Source organism: Marmota monax, unplaced genomic scaffold, assembly GCF_021218885.2.
Source record: "Marmota monax isolate L192 unplaced genomic scaffold, Marmota_monax_Labrador192_F-V1.1 WCK01_AAM20220418_F8-fsc00002, whole genome shotgun sequence".
NCBI classification, from domain to species: Eukaryota; Metazoa; Chordata; class Mammalia; order Rodentia; family Sciuridae; genus Marmota; species Marmota monax.
This window is the reverse complement of record NW_026693571.1, coordinates 27,325,688-27,348,382: the sequence shown is the minus strand read 5'-3', so window position 1 is coordinate 27,348,382 and position 22,695 is coordinate 27,325,688. Positions and strand designations below refer to the sequence as shown.

At 37.3% G+C, this 22,695-nt stretch overlaps 1 protein-coding gene across 2 annotated transcripts in view; it reads right to left on the bottom strand.

Annotated features, from left to right (window-relative positions):
* Positions 1-203: 203 nt before the first annotated feature.
* Gprin3 (GPRIN family member 3) overlaps positions 204-22,695 on the bottom strand; it is a 63,969-nt gene continuing 41,477 nt past the window's right edge. For both annotated transcript variants that reach the window (XM_046458937.2, XM_046458938.2), the window contains one exon: positions 204-9,171. In XM_046458937.2, coding sequence (XP_046314893.1) covers positions 6,761-9,058 — 2,298 coding nt within the window. In that variant the 5' untranslated portion in view covers positions 9,059-9,171 and the 3' untranslated portion in view covers positions 204-6,760. The remainder of the gene's footprint in view (positions 9,172-22,695) is intronic.

Below are 22,695 nucleotides of genomic sequence, written 5' to 3'. Positions count from 1 at the left end.
CCAGTGTACTGATTACTGTATTCAGCCTTTGTGATAATTATGTTATCTACTCTCAGAGATGAAAAAGAAGCAAAACAAAATAGCCCTTTCTGACCTTGGAAAATGAAAGGACGAATTCCATTACTGAACAGGGACGCATGCTTGTGTGGCCTTTATTCACTTTCATAGATATGCCTACCTGACAACAAGAGTCAGCCTTTAAATGGGATATGGCATGTTATTTATTTTTTTTCTACACATAAAAATAGCAAGCCAATCACTTACAGATTGTATACACTTATGGAATGCACTGACATACCACAGCAGCAACGCCATTATGCACAACATATTGTTCACACATTAGTACAGCAGAGATAAATACATTTAGAAATTTAGTAATTGCTAAGAGATATTTTTCTTGAGTTGTCAGGTCATACTGACCTCTCTCAACCTCGATAAAAAGGTATCTCTAGGTGCCCTTAAAGTAAGAAATAGTCTCTCCTCTCTTCCTGGGATTGAGGAGTAAGATCATAATACTGCAATCTCCAGATTTACCAGCATCATTTTAAGACATGACAGAAAACAATTTGCTCATAAGATGTGGTTGAAAATAAATGCTAAGGAATCTAAACTAAAATCATTAAGGATACTTATTAATATGGGTAAACCCCTTCTACTCATTTTCTATAGTTTGCTCTACACATAGCCTTTACTGTTATTAAAAGCAGTGATTGGAATCTGAAAGAATTTAACTGCTAAAAAGTTTTTTTTCCTAAAGAAGAGACAATTTAATTTTTAAAGTAACAAAGAGCAATATTAGCAATAATGTCAAAAAGTAAGCTATAATTTTCTCCCCAGAAATAAATTGATGACATCTCCACATATAAAAAATCAAGAAAGAAGTTAGTATTTTTACCCCATTTAATTTTCCCTAACATACTTAAATCAGTAGGGTATCTCTTATAATTATCACCTTATTGGTTGATTACCAGTATCTTTTTCTAAAGTGTAAAATATGTGATTTTAATTCTTGTTTTTTTTTTTTTTTTTTTTTGCAGCCAATTAATCTTTTGAACTTCAACCCAGAAAGACACTTGAAGAATTGGTATTTAGAGATAACCATCTGGCGCATCATTTTCTGTAAGGCATTATTTGTGGCCCCTTTGGATACAGGTATTCATGTTTTAGTGACTTTACATCTGGAAACCCATTTTTCATAGCTAAGACGGGCGATCCTCTGGGCAGAGTTGACAAAATTGCTTTTGAACGTGCTAGGGTCCAGGAAGAGGAATTACCATAAGTTTATCCCCTTCACTTGACAGAAGTTTCTGGATGGCGTTGTCTTGAGTTTTAAGACAGCAAACCTTTTAGTGGCTCCTCTTCTTTCTTGGCTAGCATGAAAGCAGACATATTGCCTGTGTCTCTACTCATGCTCACTAGTGCTGCACCTCTTTATGGAATTCCTAAACAAGTTTACTCAACAAGAAAGCAGAAATTATGCCTTCATTTCTTTTATCCTCTGGGTTTTAGTCAAGTCTTTGTAGAGCAAACCATAGTTATATAACAGTGTGCCTGTAACAGATGCACTTGCTGGTATAACTGCCTCTTTTTGGCACATTATTGCTTGGCTTTAATTTCATATTCAACAGTCTTTATTCTCATGATTAGTATCTGAGATATCTGTTTAAAAAAAACTGTAAATAACATCTTGTTGCACCATTCTGGCCCCCAGAGTCATTTCACCAAATCCCATGGTTATTTGAATGTCTTTTATATTATCATCACCTTAATTTTCCCAGTAGCCCAAAAGTAATGTTTCAGGACTCTTTGTTGTTTCAATCAACACATATATACAGGTGTATTGGATTTACTTTGAGAGAGGTTATTTGGTTGTGGCAAGTGAGTAGTTTAGCTGGTGAGTATTCACAGTTAAAAGTAGCTGTGATGACCTCTGGCAGATGTCACTGACTTGTGAGACAGAATTTTTCCAACTCAGTTCATCCTTATTTATATCCTTGGTCATTGCTTATTCGATTTCTGTAGCCAAGGAGAAAACTTTTTTTTTCCTCCAAGATCAGGATAAAGTTCATGGAAATTTGTTTCAGTATTTATAAGACTATTTTTTCCCTTTTGCAAAAGTGTTCAAAATTGTGTTGTTATTCTTAAGCCCATGTGTCTGCACAGATGACATTTGTAATTACTCAGCCAGTTGCAGAATTTCATTAAGGAGGATACAGTTACAGGATGGACAGGAGATTCAGTAAATTGCCTGTTATTTGCCAGGTGGCAGAAGCTAACCTACATTTGGAGAGAATCAACCCAAAGGGCTACATATGACATTGAGAAACACTGCTCGCAGAAAACAAAATGCTCAGATGAATGTGAAAAGCAAAAGTTGGAGTGTATGTGGAGACTTCTGATTCACTGGGTAGACAAAACAAGGGCTGGACAAGGTGATCTGCTCACTCATCTCAGATGCTGCTGAGCTCACTGCGTTATCACAGAAGGAAACTCACAAGCTTCGTTTTTCAAACACCACTCAGGACAAAGGAGGTGAGAGTACACAGCCTCATCTCCATGACAGCATTGTGGAGAATTAGTCAATCAAGCAGGTACGAGGTCTACACAAGTCTACAGGTGCCCAATTTTCAATAAACACACACACACAAGTACACACACACATATATGCAAATCTATCCTAATATATTATTTTTCTTTATACTGGTTCTGAAAAAGTTAACAAGGAATATGGTGAATTCCATGGTACCAGAGGTGGACAATTTCTTTAATACTTGCACAATATGTAGGAGGAAAAAAAGACAATAATTCCTCACATTTTGGCAACAAAACAGTAATAGAGTGAATATAGCAAAGGCCAGACAAGTTACATTAACAGCACATTGTATATATCCTCTGTAAACAAATTTTAAAGTCACATTGTATTCTATTCTTGGTGTTATATATATATACAACCATTCCCAGCATGGCAGAAATTCCCTAAAATGAAAGAAACAATATTAGTATAACCTAGGAATAGTAAAATCTCAATACTTTGGGATACAACCAAATGGCATTTTCCTATTTTGCTTTTTCCTTTAAGGTTGCAAGCTCCTATGAAAGATTTGGTTTCAAAATCTAACCTGTAAGGTTTATGTTACATATATGTACTCAGTCCAATTTATTTTAATTTCTATGTTTAACTTATAACATGGAGAATATTGGTACCCCGAATAATGAGTATCAGATGATTCTCAAGACTAAAAGATTATCAAAGGTCAAATTATATTCAATATAGTGGAATTTATAAGGTAGAAAACATACTAATCCATTTTACCAACACTTCATTTTGGACACAAACAAAAAGGTTTCTGGTTAACCTCTACTTAAAAATATTCAACTTATGCCACTAATTCAAAACAGAAAGGTTAATCAGGATTTTAGTGTATATAAAGTAGCTAGTCTGTGGCATCAAAAGCCAGTAATTCAAAAAGACATGATTAGAAAGGCATTCAAGATAAACATGTGGCAATGAAGCAATGCTATTTTTCTTATGATCATAAACCTGGAAAAATTAATACTTAAATAAAAATTCTAGTGTTCATTTGGTAAGTGGTATAACATCTTCACACTTTAAATGTTGAATGACTCCCATTTTTACCCCATATACGAATTGCAGAATCATATTGGTTACACATTCACATTTTTACATAATGGCATATTAGTGACTGTTGTAAAATGGGAGTTCATAACCCAATTGAGTCAAATGTATGAAAGATGATATATCATGAGCTTTGTAATGTTTTGAACAACCAATAAAAAAAAATAAATGTTGAATGACCTGCCAGACACTAAGTTCTAACTCACTTCTTTTATTACTGGCTTAGGGAGTATTTTATATTTCTTAATTGAATAAAATATTTCCTCTCTAAAGATCTAAAAGTAGAGTGTATTAAAATGGACAAATCGCATTAAAAGAAATTAAGGACAAACAAAAACAACTTTTAACTCAGTGGGTATCATGCAGGTAAAGCAAGAAATGATTGAGCAAGTTTAAAGTCCACCAGGATTATATTATATTGCAACTTCCTTTGTTGAATGAATCCAAGACATCCCAAATGGCATACTAAATACCTAATTCTGTGTCACAGACTGATGTAAGGAAGAATCTCAAACATGGTTTTATTTTGAGAGTAGCATAGGGTAGGTACTAAAATGTAAAAACACTATCTTAAACAGCCTCCCATCTCATATATCTATTTGATGACACATTCCTGTTACTGTTTCTAAAAGCTGCTAGTTCTAGAAAATTTGATAAGAACAAAACAAACAAGGTTTTGTACTATCTTATGACCATTTCTAGAGTGTTGAGAAATCAAGAATTTAGTTCTAGCACCAAAGAAAACCAAACTTACTACATCAAATATTTTTGCTTAAAAGTTTTAGTTTGAGAGGCACAACTACAATACCAAATTGAGTGGTTCTGATTAACAATGTGTGACAAATGCCAACGTTTTTCTCTTAGATCTCTGCTTCATCTCACTATTTATAAATCGTGTGGTTACTCTAATCTCATGAAAGTAAATATTATTGCCGGATGTTGAATTTTTCTTCTCTCCTATGTTAATACAGGAGCAGCCTGTTCTAGCCACTTCACAGCAGAGGATTACCTGGGGCCCACCTATCTGGAGTAGGTGCTGTTGACAGCTGCTCCTGTGTGCACAGGGTGTACTCTGTGTATACACAGCATGTGTGACATCATGTGATAGAAATGGCCAGTGAGAAAGAGGAGACAGAATAGTTGTGGCCAAGTTATCTGAGACAAATAGGTGCATAAGTCCAGAAGAGAGAATTTTAGACTTAATCTCTAATCATTAAATGTAATTTGTTTGGTAATTTGATGATAATTTCTACTTTAGATAGTGTTCTTAAAAGAGGCCAATTAGTAAGAAACTAAAAAATTTGCCTTGTTAAAAAATTCATTATAAGTTCCAAGCATAACAACTGTAATTACCAATCTCAGGCTCCAAGAAGGCTGTCACTGTGGTCTTCTTACGCAGGCTGCATATACAGCTAGATTGCTTTGAAAGAAATCAAAGCTTTTTAGTAATTTAGTTAGTTCCCAGTGTAGGTTGCACACAGGGTAGAGTTTAGGTATGATTTTTCCCCCCTCATGTTCAGAACCTGCAAAGTAGAATTAAATTGAAATAAGCTAAAACAGACAATGGGAATTGACTGTACCAATGGTATTTGAAACTTTGAAGAAAATTGCATGGTCAGATTTTTTTTTTTTTTTGGCTCATCTGGGAAATGAGTTTAGAGAAGGCAACCAGTACCACTCCAACATCTAGCAGTCAAATTTTCTAAGGGCAAGATGGAGGCCCTATGATGAATCCAGGAAGGGAAGGGTTCCTAGGGCCTTGACTAATGCATTCTTCTTTCCATTAGTCAAAGAAAGCAGCTGCTGGTGGCCCCTGGCCAGTGTCTTGGAGGATGCCCCTATGTTTCAGGGATACCCTCCTCTTCTAGAGAGGAGTGAGTGCTGAGCTCAGATAGATGCCAGTGTTCTCAAGGAATATCCTACTCCAAACTCAAACCATGCTTACATTGACCTCTTTTTTTGTTGGCTTTGGAGGTTGAGATATGATGGTATTTCTCTTAAAATCAAAAGTATAAAAAAATACCTTTTTTTTTTTTTTTTTTTTACTCCAGATTATAGACCTAAACAGGTGATATTTGTCTACATGTAAGAGAACTTCTGTTCCCTTTGGTGTTGACCACATTTGCTGTTAGAAACTACTGAACCAAATCAAAAGAAAGCCAAAAATTTTATGCTGTTTACATGAATACAGATGAAACATGTAGTTTTTGTTACTTAAAGGCTCTTCCTTTTATCAACACAGATAAAACAGATTTTGGTAATCTGCTATTTATAATTCCTTACCAGAACCTTATAATTCAGTAGAATATCACTGGAGAACTTCTGTATCACATAAAATTTACTTTTATCTCTCATGTGATGACTCTTCTCAAGAATCCAGTCCCATATGCCTCCTTTAGGGTAAGAAAATATGAATACAATTTGGTTAGCCTCACAGAGATGCACCTTGCCTTCTGTGCAGGAACATGTGTATATGTAAGTCCATGTTGGATGTAGTTGGACAGTATTCATATCTAAAGCCTTAGCTAATTCTCCTCACATAACTTATATTTTCTAAAAGCTATACAAGGTGTATGAAAAGGGCTATCTGCAGATGTTTTCAAATACTAATTCATATTTGGTATTTTACATATGGTTCTTATTACCTACTTAGATTTTGTGTGGTAACAGCATTCTAATTTCAATAGGACTAGAAATTATAACGTTTTTGCTAATAGTGTTTTTGCTATTTTTAATATAAAGTAGGGATTTTAATGCAGATACCATCAAGTGATACACATTGAGGCAGTAATACAAAATGTCACATGTATAATGGTATTGTTATTTCTATAAGCAATGTCATAGTTAAAAAACACAAACAGTGAATACGATTTCCACTTAATTAGGGTTGCAAATCTGCAGTGAAGCTTGCTTTTCTTGTTCTTTCTTTCACATTGAAATGGCATCTTTATTTATGAACCCTCAAGGGATCCCACAATTTTTAACAGCAATTTCATATAGTTAATACTTGCTTTTTCTTCTTGGTCTCTCAGAAAACAACTTACGCTTTGACACAGGCAGACACATATGATACCATATGTGCATACGCTGACACCCCCCCGCCCCCGCCCTACGTGTCCCCTTTCAATCTAACACAGAAGAAGGGGCAGGGCGAACACAGCAGTTGGGGCGACGGAAGTTCTGCAGCATGGACTGGAATACGCTGTGCTGCCTCCCTTTCAGCTTCTTATTGGAGGAAGTGTCTGAGGAAATGGATCTCCGGGTCTGGTCGCTTTGCGTTTTGATTAATTTCTCATGTTCCCGAATTTGTCTTTGTAAGTGGTTCTGGATGGCGATCCCCAGGGACTCCGGGTCCAGGGAAGCCCCGTACACTTCCCAGGTCATGCCCTGCTCGTCCCACACGACGTCCTTGACCCGCTTGGACTGCTTCAGCTGGAGTTTGGCATCTGTGCTTAGCTGCTTTTTCTTCTCTCCTGGTGTGAGCCCCACCTGAGCAGCAGCTGCTGTCACATTTAACTCCTTGAGGAACTCGCTGACCCGGCTGGCCCGGCGAGGGCTGGCTTTGACGGAGCGAGAAGGGGTCCTCTTGCCAGAACCTGGGCTGGAGTCACCCATGGCGTCAGGGGGTAGGCTCAGGCTGGTGGCTGTCTTGGTCTGTCTGTTTTCCTCTAAGATGCCCTCCTGGTTCTTTCTGTTTGGGGAGGGTATGGGATTAGCTGATCCTGAGCCTCCATTTTCTTGAGCTTTGGGATTGAGCAGTAGGGTTTTGGCATCTAGAGTATCGGTGCCCGTAGGCTCCTTTTCTTTTACTATCTGAGGAGACTTGTACTTTGTCTCCTTTGGACTGCCTTTACTCGTGGTGTCCAAACTCCTGGACTGGTCCTCTTTGCTCTCAGGGCTGCAGGAGTCAGATAGTTTGTAGTCTGGATCAGTCTTGTGATCAGATGTCTTGGCTTCAGATGTCCCCAGTTCCTGGTTTATTCCAGACTGACTACCTGCACTGCTAGAAATCTGGTCAATGGGGCTAGCTTTCAGGGAGCTAGAATTAGCATCTGAAAGCTGTCTAGAGGTTGACTCTTCCCTCAATGGAGTCTCTCCTGCTGGTCTCCCATCTTCTTTACAAGTATCTTGGGCCTGACTGCAGGCCCTGCTGATGGGTGAGGTCTTCAGGATCTCCTCTGGTAGGCTTACTCCTTTAAGTTCCCCTTGGAAAGCTGTAGAGACAGGTGCAGCTGTCTGGATGTGCACCTGAGCCATAATGCCACAGCCCTGCCCTGCCTCCTGGGAGGACTGTATGCTGTTAGAGAGCTCCAACACGTGGCTGCCACTGCCACTTCCCTGGCAAATGACACGCAGCTGCTCTTGATGTTCCAAGCACTCAAGAGCAGGGGTTTCCTTTAAGAAAGCGGTGAGGATGCTGGGGCTAGTGGAGACTGATCTGCTTTCAACGCTGGCCACCGCCTGCACCTCAGCATCTTGACGAACCTTGCTGGGGGCCTCCTTGATCTCACTTTCAGCTTGGTTGGTCATTGTACTGGCTTCTTTGAACCTCGACACCTGTTGTGTTGGCTGCAGTGCCTTCTCTGGATCTAGTGTACATGATGAAACTTCTCTAGTGAGATGGGATAGCTGAGGTGTCCCAGATGTTGTACCTTGGGTGTCTGAGGCAGTGGCAGATAGTTGTTTGTTCTCTGAACATCCATCTTCTCTTGCTGGAGGCTCACAGGACCTCCTTGTGGAGTGACAGATGGCTTGCTGCCTGTCCCCTTCAGGCCCACCTGCAGGAGGGGAAGAATGACTGAATACCTCGGCTGCTGTGCTCTGTACCATTCCCTGAATTGTTGCTTGAGAAGGAAAATCACAAGATGCCTGATCTTTGCTGCTGCCACAGGTGCCCCCTGCAGGACAATTTGACTTCTCGGTTTGGGCTCCATTCAAGGTTCTCTGAGATTTCACCAAAGAATCTTCAGGTTCTGATGAGGCGCTGGCATTGGGCCGATCACCTGGGATGGCCTGGTGGGTGTGCTGATTGGCTGGCATTGTAAATGGTCTGTGTACAAGATCCTTTGCTGCCGTAGGGCTCGGGACTGATGCTGTGGGCTCTCTGCTTTCCAGCAGTTGGGAATCTCCAGGAGAATTGTGTGTGGGAGATGCTTTCTCCACCTCATTGAAGACACCAGGAGAAGACATGTCTGGCTGGGTGGTGTCATGCTCACAAGCCTGCATCACGGCCTCAGCAGCAGTGCTGGGGCTGAGGCTTGGTTCTGCAGGGGCACCTGCCAGGCCATTGGCATTCTTTCCGGGTTGAGCTGGTCGGCACTGAGATAAGGAAGCCTGCAGCTCTCCTTGAGCCTCCTCTTTTAAAGAAGCTGCAACCAGGGAAGTTTTAGTGGACCTCAGAGGGTCAGGTACAGTACCCATGGAATTTCTTTCCAAAAACACGCCAGAGCTCTCCCTTGAGTGGTGTTCTTGCTGGAAGCAGTGGGAGTTCAGAGTGAAGACACAGTCAGAGATGATTCCTCCGAAGAATCAGCCTGGGGATCAAGGAAACAGTACTGTTAATACAGCACATCATTTAAGTACTAAAAGTGTACACAATTGCCATTTTTATAAGATCACATAAGCACATTGGCCTTTTCTTCTTATATCTGTTGCTGTAAAAATAGACCTTGGAAAGAAAGATTTTGAAAAAAAAATATTTTAACTATACAAATATTATTTTGGTACTTTAGCTTCTGCTTGTATCCAAACGCTGTCTAGAAAATAGGTTTTTAGTGTAAGTACTTACATCTGATAACTACTTTACAAGTCATTTGTATAATCTAATTTGCCAGAGATCAGAAAATTCTGTAAAGCTACTTTAATTATATCAGCAAGTATTGAAATAAGCCCAAACTTTATATCTGAGATAGAATATCAAGAAATAGATCAAAATGTAAATTTGAATTTAATATATGCCAAAAGCATATATTTTGATTTTGTGGCAAAAGGATAGACTACTTAATAGAAGGTGCTGATAAACTGCTTATTCATCTGGAAGGAAAAAAAAGAGTTTTATCTTATAGCAATTATAAAAATAAATTGTATATAAATGGATCAGAGTTTAAAATAAATAAATAAATTAAAATTTGTAAGAAAATCTAGAAACCATCAATATAGGGATGGGACAGTTGGTTTTTTTTTTTTTGACAAGGCAGAAACAATAAGATAAAATATAAACATAGGTGACTAAAATTCAAAACTTTTGCATGATAAAAGATATGATAGATTTGGGAATTTGATAGATTATATAATATAGCAAAAGGTTGTAAAAATTAAAAGGAGACCAAATAATCTGTTGGAAAAAGTTGGGTAAGGAATATGAAAACACAACTGAGAAGATAAGAAATCCAAATAACCAACATGCTTATAAAAGGATGATCTAATTCATTTTTGATCAAATAAATGCAGATAAATTAATGAGATTTTCTTTTATACCAACTGCACTTGGAAAAACTTAAAAAAAAAAACCAAACCAAAAATAGGCTTATAACACAGTGAGACCTGGGGAGACCTAGGGAAAGCAAGTATTTTTACTAATTTTAAGTGCAAATTTTAAGTGTATTGCTATAGCTTTTTTAAGGAAGCAGGTTAGTTTTTAAAACTTAAAATGCACATGTCTTTGATCCTGTGATACAATCTCTATCAAAAGAAATAAAAACACCCGTCTATAAAGAGATAGGGATAAGTAGGTTTGTTTGTTTATTTATTTATTTTTGGTACTGGGGATTGAGCCAAGGGGCACTTAGCCACTAAGCAACATCCCCAGTCATTTAAAACAAATTTTAAACTGAGTCTTTCTAAGATGTTTGCGGCCTCTCTTAAGTTGTTCTGGCTGGCTTTGAACCTGTGATCCATCTGTTTCAGTCTCCCAAGCTGCTGGGATTGCAGGGGTGTACCACTGTGCCCAGTAGGATAAGTGTGTTTATTGAAATGCTGTTTGTAGAAGAAAAAACTGGAAACATGAGTGAGGGAATGGTAATGTGTAATGAATAACATGTGCCTACCTTAAAGTACTAAGCAACAATCAAAACAAGTTAACTGATTAGGTTCTAACTTTTCACTTGGGGAGGATTTTCCCAAGGTATGGGTACATGAGAAACGTAAGGTACAGAAAAGGGCACATATATTTTTATTTTTGTAAAAACAATAACCTAAGACATTTCATCTGCATGTACATGCACACACACACACACATACAGAAGGTTGTATGTGATTATATAGATTCTAAAAATATTTAGAATGAGACATATCACTTATTTATTAAATGAAGGGAGAGGGATGAGTTAGGAACAGGGAGGGATGATGGAGGTCCCCAAAGTGGGAAAATGATGAATTTTTTAAAACCTATCTGATATAACCTGGGGTATATGCTTATGTAAAATTATATGTACATTTATGTGTAAACATTTTTAGAAAGGATAACTAGACATTAAGGCATGCGGATAAAGCCACGGATCAGAAATTAGTTTAATATTATCTCTGTCACTAAAAGGCTATCTTACCTCAGGCTAATCACTTAATCTCTCTGGGTCCCAAATTAACTAATTGGCAAAATGGATTATAAGCTTTCTAAGGGTTTTTCCAACTCCAGTATTCAAAGTTCCTACTTCTTTGCATGTGATTGATGATACGTTAAACAATCTTAATTTGGGCTGCGAAGTATCAAAAGAAGGCAAAGTCCTATCTTGTTTGGCTCAGATTTTGAAAGTACGAAATTTTATTTTTAATTCAGTGGTATTTGTCTGATCTTCTACTGCATGAAATCTAACGATAAATCAAACATTTTCTTCTGCAAACTAGTTTATCTTGTAACATCATTATTCATATTAATGGACCAAATATTTTTTCCATTGTTGGTCTTGACTGCTTTCTGCTCATTCAAATTACTCTTCTAGGTTTCTATTCCACTTCTCCTTTCTCTAGTTTTCTATTCATTTACTGTACCCTAAGCCACTTTCCCTTTCTCTCTCTTTTGCATCTGTGTTGATCATATGTTTCCTCCTACTGTTGGCTTTCCTTATCCTAAAAAGCCCACTGATTCTTCAAGGTCCCACTTGAACCCCATTTCTTTTCTGAAGTTCTGTAAAGGCTTCAAATCATAGATTTTATTTTTCAAAAACTCCTACAAGTCGGTCAGCTTGTTCTTCATCTTGTGAGTTTCATGTTCTGTTTTTGTACCATTCTTATCTATTTAAGTGTCCCATTTCTCCACAAATATTAAAAAGCCCCAGGAAGGCAGGGAGATGCTTATTGATTCTTTTCTGTTTACTCCACAGGATACAGTGCAGGGTTTTGTGCATAAAAAGTTGTTAATTGATCCTGTTTTCCTTTAAAATGGTCATTATTAAAAGCCCTGTTAAACTCCAAACTAACAGGAAATATTTAGCCATGACATAAAATAATAATAAAATCACAATTAAAAGGAATAATATTTTTGGAAGTAAGAAAGTGGTAGTATCTTATTTATTTTAAGTTTTTTGTATCTGGAATTCAAGTTTAGACAATTTAAACCAAGAACACTGGACACCTGCTATGAAAAGTTGGTAGTTCTCATAAAGCCAAGGGTACAGCCTGTCTCCTATGTTACATGGCCGGAGCCCAGAAATCCTGTTTGCCAAATAGGACTGTAAAATAGAAACAGCACAAAGTTCAGCAACTGAAAATGAAAAGACTTTGATGAAGATGACTTCATAAAATCCTCAGTCATTGTGTTTGCTTCCATTTCCCACACACAGCTGAGTGTGTTAGTTTAACTTTGCAAGGGTGTTTTCTTTCATTTGCTTTGCTAATAGAGATTAAATGATCCATCAATTCAAGAATCAAGAAACAAAGTCCAGATTGCTTGCCTCGCACCTCTTAACTTGAGTTCTATTGATTTATTAGTAGATAAGAAGTCATCACTGGTCTCAAACGTAGCTGCTAATGGAATCATTGCAGCATCTGTATGAGTCCAGAAGACACTCTCCTATGTTCCCAAACTACTTCTCTCTCCCTTTCCCTCCCACACCAAATAGGCAAAATCTACCTTTCCCGTGGATCAGACACACCAAATAATTAAAAGCAATTATTTGGTGGTTCAGAGTGAGGAGTGAGCTTTATCGCCAACTAGACTCCATTAAAATTAGACTTAATGACTTTAAAGAATAAGGTTGGGGGCTGGGTTTTAGCTTAGTGGTAGAGTGCTTACCTCGAATGCATGAGGCCCTGGGTTCCATCCTCAGCACGACATAAAAATAAATAAATAAAAATAAATATATTGTAAAGAAAAAAAAAGAGTAAGGTTCCAAAAAGGTAGCCTCCAGACTGAATACATTTCTTCTGGATAAGGGTGTGTGTGTGTGTGTGTTTGTGTGTGTGTGTGTGTGTGTCCTAGATGGTTTTTCCTTCCCTTTCTTTTCCTTCTGAACTGACGTGATCTTGAATAAAAATACAGATTTTTTCCTGTGTGCTTCTATTTCAAAATTTCAAACTTTGCATCTCCAGATGGAATCAACTAGATGGCACTGAGAAGGGCCTCTTGATGGGCATAGACACTCCAAGTGGCCCATGTCCCAGGATCCTGCTTTGCTCATTAATATTAGGAAAGTCCTATGTGCAGCTGAGTTTGTTCTCTAAGGGTACTGACAGAGCAGACTTCCCTGTCTAATGTCTATTCAGTCCCCTAGGGCAGTTTGAATTGGAGCTCAAGAACACAAACTTGGGGAGGCTCCCCTGAGTTGGAGTACTAGTTCCACTACCCAGATTTATCTCTGCGGGCTTGCATAAGTAACCTTCCAGGGAACAGTTTCATCTATTAATTAAAGATAATGATGATGATACTGCCTCAATGCGTTTTCATGAGGAACAGGCTTAGCATTTAGAAGAAATAGCATCTTGGCACATAGCATGCTCTATGTAAGTGTTACCCTCTTTTAAAAACCTCAATATTTAAGCGTTGTTCTGTATTAAAGAAGAAATTATTTGGATATATGTTAAAACAGAAAAAGGAAGACTTTAATCAGGTCTCTCACAATTAATGTCAAGATGATCACAATAGGGGAGAGAAAGAATGGGCTCAAATCCAAATATGATAAGAATATGTAGGTATTTATAGCCAAAGAACAGTTTGAGGGGGTTCATGGACAGAAAATTACTAAGATGAAACATTAAAGGTAGGGACAGTTTTATGGATTGTATAACAAGTTTCTTGGTGAAGGTAGGCCAGCTGATCAGGTATCTGTGATGAGGGATTCTCTCTAAGCTGGCTTAGCAGGGCTCTGCAAGAATATCCTGAAGCCCACAGTTGAAAAAGAGTTCACAGGAGGGCTCAGAGGAGTCTGACTAAAGTTTGGTATAGGAAAGAGTCTTTGTCACCTGCAGCAACAAATAGGATTTTCTTATAAGGTTGTCTGTAGCCTTACAAATCCTTCCCAAATTAGGCAAAAATCACACAGAATCTCCAGGTATCTCAAAGTGAGTTTGTATTTAAGTAAAGGGAACTGTGTTTTCAATAGCACAGTCCTTTGGTGTTTCCGTCTTTACATTGTGAGAAAAGGTATAAAGCATTGCTCTGACAACACAGCCAGACTGCAGGGTAAACATCATCTACCTTTTATAGGGAAGGAAACTGAGGCACAGAGATGATACCTGATAATTCCTGTTGAACTGAATTCTAATGAATATTTATGTTTGGGCCCTTTTTATTATCTATAACTATAGAAAGAAGAGGAAGAAAAATATATATATATATATATATATATATATATTGAGAGAGGTTTTATAGTTTTATTCAGCTTCTCAGAAGTATCTGGAACCCTCAAAATGTATATAAAATAATATATATATATATATAAATATATATATATATACACACACACACAGAGAAGAGGAAGCATTTTTTTTTCAGGTGGTTCACAGCCCAGGGGTAGCCTAGCTGGTGTTAACACAGATCACAGAGCCATTCATAACTGGCCACCTTATGCAATGCCCAGTTTACTGAAAATTGACACCACCAGTCTATGCCACACAGTCTGTTTTCATAACAGGCACCTACGCTAATAAGACAGGCAGCAGGGAGTCTCAGCCCTTTGTGACTTCCTGCAAAGGGTGCTGGCAGGAATGGAGAGTGTCTCAGTGGCCCAGACCAGCAGGATACTGATGTACTGTAGGTCAAGGGGATACTACTGTGAGCAGCAATTACCTTTTCCCACTGCAGAACTGCTGCATTGCTAGAACAAGGGCAGGCTTGTTCTAGCAATCTCTGGAATGGTGTCATGTCTTCTTACGTGACACTGGGGCAGTGTTGCAGGGGCCTCAGTTAAGCACATCCATCACCACCCATCAGACAGCAGATATTAGTCTTCAGGTGACTGATGCAAAGACCCTTTGGAAAAGAGTGAGGCAAGAAGTGAGAGACTACTGAGCCTCAAGAGAAGGACAAAGACAAAAGGTCATCTGGCATCCTTTTCAATCTGTCTTCTGCTGCCTTTAACAGGAAGTATTGCCTTCTGCATTCTGCATTGGCATTTCAGTCCAGCAGATCCTGCCAGTGCATGACTTTAAGGAGAGGTGATCCAATCCCAAGAAATACACAGGTTGGGAGGAACAGTTCCTTCTTTCCTTAAAAAGGTCATACCCTGGCACTAACAGCACTAAATGCCAAATGCACTTTCCTAAGACATTGGCTGAAAAATGGATTCTTTCCTTCAATTTGTGGCTAAAGCAAATCTGAAGGTCTGAAAGAGGCTGCTCTGCCTGGTGCCACTAACAGTGGCAGGTGTGCTTTCAATTAAAATCGTCACTATAAAAAGAGAGTCATGAGAAATGTATTGTATCTTTTCTCTCAATAGATTTCTTTTGTTCAACAATTTCCAGAAAAATAAGAACATGGCCTGGTCTCTCATTGGAATACAGTAGGACTGGATTAAAAGCAGGAAGTTAAAATAAGGCTTCAGGAAGCATGAAGATACCAAATAATCCATTTTTGTCAAATGCAATTCCAACAGACATTTTCTATGATTTGGAGCAGCTAGATCTTATTTGTTGCTTCCTATATTCCACACTGTTCTCTGTGAAACTCATTTCTCAGAACAATTCTATCCCAGCTGTTGAGAATGCACAGCCTTTAAACCATGTTACCAGTTCAAGCTAATAAAGACAAATTAAGAATAGAGAAATTTCTTCTCTTCAAACTGATTAATCTCACTTGAACTTTTTTTTTCTTTTCTTTTTTCTTTGTGGTGCTGGGGATCAAACCCAGGACCTTGTGCATGCAAGGCAAGCACTCTACCAAAGGAGCTATATTCCCATCCCTGATTTGGACATTTTGAGGGTTCCAGATACTTCTGAGAAGCTGAATAAAACTATAAAACCTCTCTCAAGGAACACACATTTGTGAGCACACCTACACATATTTGCAGATAATTTTAATACCTTTTTTCAAGGCATCAGAAAAATGTCATAGAATGGAATTTATCTTCCTCAAAGAGATATGATAGAGCTTAAGTGAAATAGTATATGTTAAACGAGTTGCATGATGCTTAGAATATGAGAGATAAAATGATGAATTATTATTTTTAAACATTTTTATTTTGGCACAGTTTACCCGTGAAGGCAGGAACTATGTGATGTAGTTTATGTAGTCCATCTTCAGTGGTTCAGTGTTTAAATAAGTTTACTATGTGTTCTCACAAGCCTCAGCCTAAAGACTATCATTTGAAGATATGACAGCTAACTTACAAATTAACACAATCATGAGTCCTCTTCTGTTTTGAACAAGTAAAACATATATGTATATATTTGTCAACCTTTTCAGGAAAATCAAAAAGATTCTGATTCTAGTAACCTTGAGAAATTAATCTCTTAATTTTCCTGCTTGTGGAGATATTCACAGATAAATATAAATTTGGTATTAAAAATTCTTAGAGTAAGTTTTTTTTTCCTTATATATGAACTCTTCTTGAGATAGCTAAGCCATTTAAGTTTTGTTATTTTTTGCCTTCTCTAATCAACCTGGCTCCTTTCATCTACTTGGTTTGCCTAACAGATATTCAAATCTGAATGTTTCTCTCTCTCTCTCTCTCTCTCTCTCTCTCTCTCTCTCTCTCTCTCTCTAATCTCAGCTTCCTCGGACTTCAATTGCAAGCTTATTTTAGTTGCAAAGAGAAGGTAACAGGATCTCAGGGCTAAATGATGGTTAAATAACAAGCTAATAGAAGTAAACTAAGTTATGTGCATTTTAAAATCTTATGTTAGATAGGATCAAAGCGGCTCTGCATCCCAATTTTCTGTAGGATATATTTAGCACCAGTAACATACCACTCAGCCTTACAAACAAATATTCTTGTCCTTGCTTGTTCCTCCCTGACCTCGTTGATCCTGCTGCTTTTCTTCCTGGCTGTCTCCCCACCCCCAAGTCCCCAACCATCCAGGTTCTGCCCTACCTGCTCCCCTTCTGGCAAAGGCATCTTCCAACTGCAGAAGTGAGCACCTAAGTGGGAGACCCCTGCTAACCCAGTAGCAGGCTGAAAGCTTATTAATGATTTCTGTTTTTAGCTCATGTCAAGCACCAGCGAGGAGTCTCTCTTCTGGTTCCCACACTTGGGTCTTTAATCATGTTGAACGATGGCAAAGTGTCTGCTGGCAATGTTTGTGATGATGGAAATAGATGTGAAAAAGGAGCTATACACGGAGCTGATCCATTGGGGTTGCTCTGCTCTTGGGGAACACAGAAGCCTCAGAAAAAGCAAAGTTATGAAATCCATCTCTCAGGTCTTTCAGTTTATTTTGCTCCTGTGCTGCTTTTCTGTTGTTTGTGTCTGAGCGAATCTGGGGTGCTCTGCTCCTGAAAATTAATGTTTTTTTTTTTTTTTTTCCTGGGGTCAGAACCTTTGGGTTTGGCCAGTGAAGTGTGTATGTGTGTGTGTGTGTGAGAGAGAGAGAGAGAGAGAGAGAGAGAGAGAGAGAGAGAGAGAGAGAGAATGAGAATCAACAAATATGTCACTCTCTATAAGACACTAAATCAGGTATCACAAGTAGATAAAAGTTTTGCTTTTTGCCCTTAAGGAGATTTCAATCCAATGGAGGAGTCAAGACAAATTCAATCAGAAGCTGTAAATGAGCAAGACTGTATATAATTAAGTGGCTTAATACTGTGATAATAAGCTACACTTTATAGACATTTGAATCAGGGAAAAGACCAATATTTCTAATTCAATTGACATTTCCTGACACAACTATTCTGTGGGACAGAAGAAAATTGACCATGTAAGTTTAGAGAAAAATGGACATTTGAAATTAAGAGAATGCAAGTAAGGGTAAAAAAAATGGTCTTTGATTAAAAATAAAATAATCTCTTAAGTCACATTGAAACAATTAGGAAATACTCTTAACATCCATTCATTTAATAAGCTAAATGCCTTTTTTTTGTGCCAGCCATTTAGAATACAAATATAAATAAGATCAATGTACTCATGTTTTCGAGGAGTTCATGCTTCCTGAAAATCATTACATAGAACTGAAGTGTTGTAAGAGGAAAAGAAACATAAAAGAAAAAGAAAAATGGCAAACAAAAATATACCCCAATGCACTACGGAAGTAGATTCTTCATTTTATTTAACAAGTAAGTTAAACTAGAGAAACCTAAGCTTTGTAAAATGTATCTAATGTGATCAATAGAAAGTAGACATTTATCTAGGATAGAGTTTCTCACCTTGCCACTACTGACATTTTGAACTCCGTAGTCCTTTGTAGAGAGGAAAAGAAGGAGATATTGTCCTCCCCTGGAAGATGTCAGCAGCATCCCTAGACTCTACTCACTAGATGCCAGTAGCACCCCCACCTCCACTTGTGACAATCAAAAATATCTCCAGATTGTGTCAAATGTCTGCTGGGGATAAACTTGTTCCTTGTTGAGAACCACTGATCTAGAAGGGCAGGAGAGTTAACTTAGATGGAAAGAAATTTCCTTAGAATGAATACCTGTGAATAATCTCCAAAATACATTTTAAGTACAATAACAACAACTGAAACAAACCTAATAATAATAAAAACCCTCAATATACAGAGAAATACAGTTTTTTTTACTGTCTATATTAAAAAGGGGAAAATGAGCATCTCTGCTGTGTATACAGGAAATATTTCTGCAAGGATAAATATGATACTGCCATCAGAGAAGTAGATGTACGAGGGATATTATAAGTGGAAGGCTTTTTTGCTCTATATGCCTTTGTATGTTTTGAATTATAAAGTTTGAATGTATTACCTATTCAAAAAGGATGAAAATTTAAAAGTCAGTACTCTTCACACAGGAAAAACTTAATATCCATGTGCCCTGGTTTTTTTCTATTAGTGACAATGGATTTGCACTGCCCAGTTCTCCAATCCTCTGGTTTTGTGGTGAAGGTCCTGACCATGAAGCTAGTTAAAGGAAACCATAATTTCCATGTTCCAGCTTGGTTATCTACAAGTTCCCAGCTAGGTAATGTTAGTATTTCACAAAATCAACAGCCAAGAAATGTTTTTAGACTGATGTCTGCTAGGCCACAAAATAAAGGTCTTAAATTACTTTTCTCAGACTGTCTGACTCCTGTTTATCAGTTAATTTCTCCCCTCTCCTTCACTTTCCTATTCCTGGAAGCTCTTGCAGTTAGTCTTTGAATTATACACCCCTCAGATAGTAAATCCAAAGATGACCTAAAGTCAAACTCTATGAAGTTGGGTCAAAACATCAGCGGAAATGATTAAGAAAAAAATTTCATTTATTTTTATTTTTCTGTCCATATTTTGGGAACTGATTAAATGTCAAGATGTTAAATCTGAAAAACATATTTTAATTGCCTGTTATTAAATCCACCTGTTTTATTTATCCCAGGCTTAACTGAATTATACTAACATAATAGGTTTCATTCAGTCAGTTCTGAAAACTTATCCCATTTCTGGCCAATGTCAATTTTATAAAATAAACATGCAAATGCTACTTCTTTGTGTAAAAATTCTAATGGCTTCCCATTGCCCATAAAATATGGCACATATATTTTTCAGTTTATATCATGTCCTCACTATCTGATCTATTTCTTTTTCAAGACCGCTATCCTTTCTGTCATTTGTCAGACCCTGTATGTTATTTACTTATGACAAGCTTCAAAGGATTGTTGTCTTTGTACAGATGAGGAAACTGAGGCTCAGAGAAATTCAGCTCTCCAAATGCACATAGTAAGTGGAAAATTTGGAATTCAAAACCAGGTGAGTCTCATTTCCAAAGGAGTCCTTCCAGACCAGGCTACAGCTAAATTGCGAGTCCTTTGACTTCCACTCTCTGTCACTTCCGAAGCCAGCTGTGCTCAATTGTTATTCTGTTCTGTACCATTTTTCATCAAAACATTAACCCACTTTTTGTATTATACATTGACAGTCTTTCCCTGCTGGAATGCAGGCTCTGAGTGGCAACACTTTTGTCATTCTTGTTCACTGATGTACCCCGAGCACCTACATCAGTGAACAGCCCACAGTATGGCTCCCAGCAGACAGGCGCTGAATGGGAGAATGCTGCCTTTTCATTTTGGCTTGCCTTCACAGGGTGCCACAGTTTCTATGAGTTTCACTTAACTTTTACTAATTACATTTGAGGATAGATCCCCCACCTCCCGCAGGGCACATCTATAGGTGAGATAGCCATATACCCTGGATGTTTTAGAAATAATTGTTCTAAATTTTGACTTATATTGCCACAATAGTTACTCTTATATTATCCTCAATTTTAATTTAAGGAGATATGGTTTTAATATATGTCAGTGTTCTTTTGGGTACTGGCTAATTTAGATGATAAATTCTATTCCTCTAAAATTATCTGCTATGAAGACAGGAAATCTCTAATTCTTTTCCTGGATGGGGTGAATCTTATTTGGGACTTGTATGGAACTGATTATACTACTTCTTTTTGTTTAACATACATTGAAAAAGATGTAATATATACATTCACTTTAAAAAAATACCAAAAGTTAAATAATATCCTTTATAGATTTGTCTTTCTAACTTAGGGAATATACATATCTTCCCAATGGTTCTTCTCTTAAACATTTAAAACTTTGTGATGAATTCATAAAAGTAACTGGGAACATAGGCTAACACTATAGATATATGTTATGATTTTGTACAAGGCTGTTGAAGTGCTATTTCATTTCCAGTAACATTTCAGCTGATTCTTATTGGCTATGTTATTGTGGCCATGGTCTCCTTTCCTTCTCTCCCTTACTTCCCTCCCCCATCCCTAGTGTTTTTTGTTGGTGTAAACCAATATAATTTATTATGAATACTTTGTAATAGATTATAAAATAAGAAAATAAATCAATATGCTATTTACGTGACTTATTTTATACCAATGTAGTATACTTTGTAACTAAAATGATAAGACACAAAGACTTTAACAAGCTTCCTGGGTGAAGTGGATGTGCATGCAGTTGAGAATTATCACCTTATATAATAACATATTCAGGTGAACTAACACAAAACACTATATTTTTGCTTATTTAATTGGTGAACGTTAAAAAAAACACAAACTTTCAATGGCTTTAAGGGCAGGGTGAGACTGGCCAGTTCTGCTTGTGGGAGCACAAACTGAGTGATGAAGAATAGCACAGATATCTATGCCCTTTGAACCAACAATTCTACCTCTAGGAATTCAGTCTAAGAAAAGTAAAAAAAATAACTGGTATGTGTATAATGAAGTTCATTGTAGGGTTATATTTTAGAAGCTTTCTAAATAACCTCCATCTACTGACTAGCTTTCCATCCCCAATGTCCAATTTACTGAGGAGACCACCACTCCTAGAACTCTGGCTGTTGGCAGACCCCTCTTGGGAGAGCCTGCCCAGCTCTGCTCCTATCACTGCTGTATTTACTCACTAATTTTTAAATTTGTTCTAACTAGTTATACATGACAGTAGAAAGCATTTTGACACATCATACATACATGGAGTATAACTTCTCATTATTCTGGTTGTTCATAATGTAGAATCACATTGGTTATGTAATCATATATGCATTTAAGATAATGATGTTCAATTCCTTCTACTATCATTCCTACTCCCATGCCCCCCTTCACTCCACTCTGTCTAATCCAAAGTATCTCTGTTCTTCACTAGCCCCGCCCCTTATTGAGAATTAGCATCCACATTCATATATCAGAGAAAACATTTGGCCTTATGTTCTTTGGGATTGGCTTATATCCCTTAGCATGATATTCTCCAGTTTCATCCATTTACTGGCAAATGCCATAATTTCATTCTTCTTTAAGGCTGAGTAATATCCCATTGTGTATACATACCACAATTTCTTTATCCATTCATCTGTTGAAGGGCACCTAGGTTGGCTCCATAGTTTAACTATTGCAGTCACTAAATTTATTCACATCAGTTCTTTAGCCACCACATAATTTGGCTATTACTCTATTACATTAAAAGGATGAAACTTTGAGTGTAAAAAACCATTTTTGTTTCTTTGAAACTAAGTCAAAAGCTTTAGAAACATTTGACAAAGGTGGGTCCTGAAAAAAAGTTATTGGTATTGAATTCAGGGTAAGGAGACTGTTATAAAAGACAAGACAACAATTGTAAATACTTAACACTCTTATTTTTAATCGGGACTGCTTTGTTTTTCCGTAACAAAAGTGAAGTACAAAATTACAAAGGGTCCTATGAATTTATGTAGGGAAGATATAACAAAACTCCAAGCAGTGGGTCCATTCTCAAGAAGACATCTGGCCCTGTTTCAAAGGTTAGTGAATACTACAGTCAAAAGTTATAAGCTGAAAGAAAAATCTTAGGAATATTTGTATCATTTTTGTAATTTGATTTTACTCCTTTTTGATAAATTATATTGGTTTAAGTTGTGATGTTATAGGCTACAAGAAATATATATATAACATAATATGTAGAGAAAAAATATTTAGTATATTAGAAGGGAATATATTAAAATATTAATGGGTTAATAATATATGGTGGAATTATGGATGATTTTTTAAAACTTTATTCTTTAGAATT